General features: G+C 62.9%; 1 protein-coding gene across 1 annotated transcript; it reads left to right on the top strand.

Annotated features, from left to right (window-relative positions):
- Positions 1-742: 742 nt before the first annotated feature.
- Positions 743-1,280, top strand: EMIHUDRAFT_255643 (hypothetical protein; the record flags this gene model as incomplete). The annotated part of the gene is made up of 2 exons (XM_005771750.1): positions 743-1,142; positions 1,225-1,280. 2 exons carry the CDS (start codon positions 743-745, stop codon positions 1,278-1,280), a joined length of 456 nt encoding a protein of 151 aa, XP_005771807.1.
- Between the last annotated feature and the right edge of the window lie 30 nt (positions 1,281-1,310).

The following is a 1,310-nucleotide window of genomic DNA, read 5'->3' as shown; positions in this document are numbered from 1 at the left end:
CCACGTCGCCAGTCTGCAGGAAGACGACCCTAGCGCCAACGCCTGTATCGCGGCGCTTCGGGTCCTCGCGCGCCATCGCCTCACGGTGATCTATCGATGCGGCCTTAGAGATGCCCTTGTTTGCAAACATCCGCGCGCGGTGAGCACTGTGCTTCGTGTCGGCCTTGCTGGCCAGGTGTGCGTTGAGCGCGTGGCCGTTTTGGAACAGCTGCAAACAGAGATGGCACTCGTATCTGCGTGTGCCTTCCGCAGCGGTACGCTGGCGGTAGGATTGGGCTGCGGCGATGGGATCGTCCAGCTGCGCGGTCTCACTTGTGCCCTGCTCGCGATCGCGCTTTGTTCCCTCCGGTTTCCGCGTGTCGTGCGCTCGCGCAGGTCGCAGACTTGGCTCCGCGTTACGCCTTTTGTGGTCTTCCGCAGGCGGCACCTCGTCTTCAACGAACAGCATGTCGTCGTCCGCGTCGGCGAGCAAGTCTGCGAGGCCTTGCATAGGATCACGTCTGAGCCACTCTTTCTGGCTCCAAGGCGTAAGTGTGTTAGCAGAGAAAGAGAAACCAAAGAGAAAACGTGAGCCTGGAGAAAATAAAAGGGAGGCAAATTCTTTTGCCATCTGTCCCTTCACCACCTACTCCGAGAAGGGCAACTCCGTGCACGGACGGTCGGCCGCCTGAAAACACGTAATCCTGGCTACCCAACGCGGCCAAAGGATATCCACCTCGAGAACCTCGAGAGAGAAGCCACCATGCTCAACTGGGCGTTACCCGCCCTCCTCCTTCTCCTCGCCGGCGTCATCTGGCGCGTCGTCACAGCAAAGCGGCTGCCGGCTGGTCTCACAACTGCGCCTTGGGCGCCAGGTGGGATCCCTATCCTCGGCCATGCGCTGAGGTACAGGACCAACCCGGCGGCCTTCCTCTCCTCTTCGTGCGCCAGCGTTGGCCCCGTCTTCCGTCTGAATCTGGCTGGAAAGCGCATGGTGGTCGTCGGACCAGACAGCGCAGTCATCAAGGAAGTCGCGACGGCATCCGAGTCGATCCTGTCGGCGCGGAGGGCGGTGGCGGAAATTGGCTTCAACGAGACGCTGGGCAGCCTCAACGTCTATTTTGGCACGGACCTCCACAAGCGCTGGATCAAGGAGACGTACGGTGCGTGGTGGGCGCGTCAGCCGCACGACGCTCCCTCCGGCCTGCGCGACGAGATCCGGCCGCTCTGGAGGTCGCTCGACAGGTCGCTCGAGCGTGAACGCGCCGCCTCCCTTCGCGCCGCCGACCTGTTCGGCCTAGCGCGCGCGACGGTGCTGCGCTGTCAGGTCG

The sequence above is a fragment of the Emiliania huxleyi genome (genome assembly GCF_000372725.1).
Source record: "Emiliania huxleyi CCMP1516 unplaced genomic scaffold EMIHUscaffold_3711, whole genome shotgun sequence".
In the NCBI taxonomy this organism is placed as follows: domain Eukaryota; phylum Haptophyta; order Isochrysidales; family Noelaerhabdaceae; genus Emiliania; species Emiliania huxleyi.
This window is presented reverse-complemented; position numbering and strand designations above follow the sequence as displayed.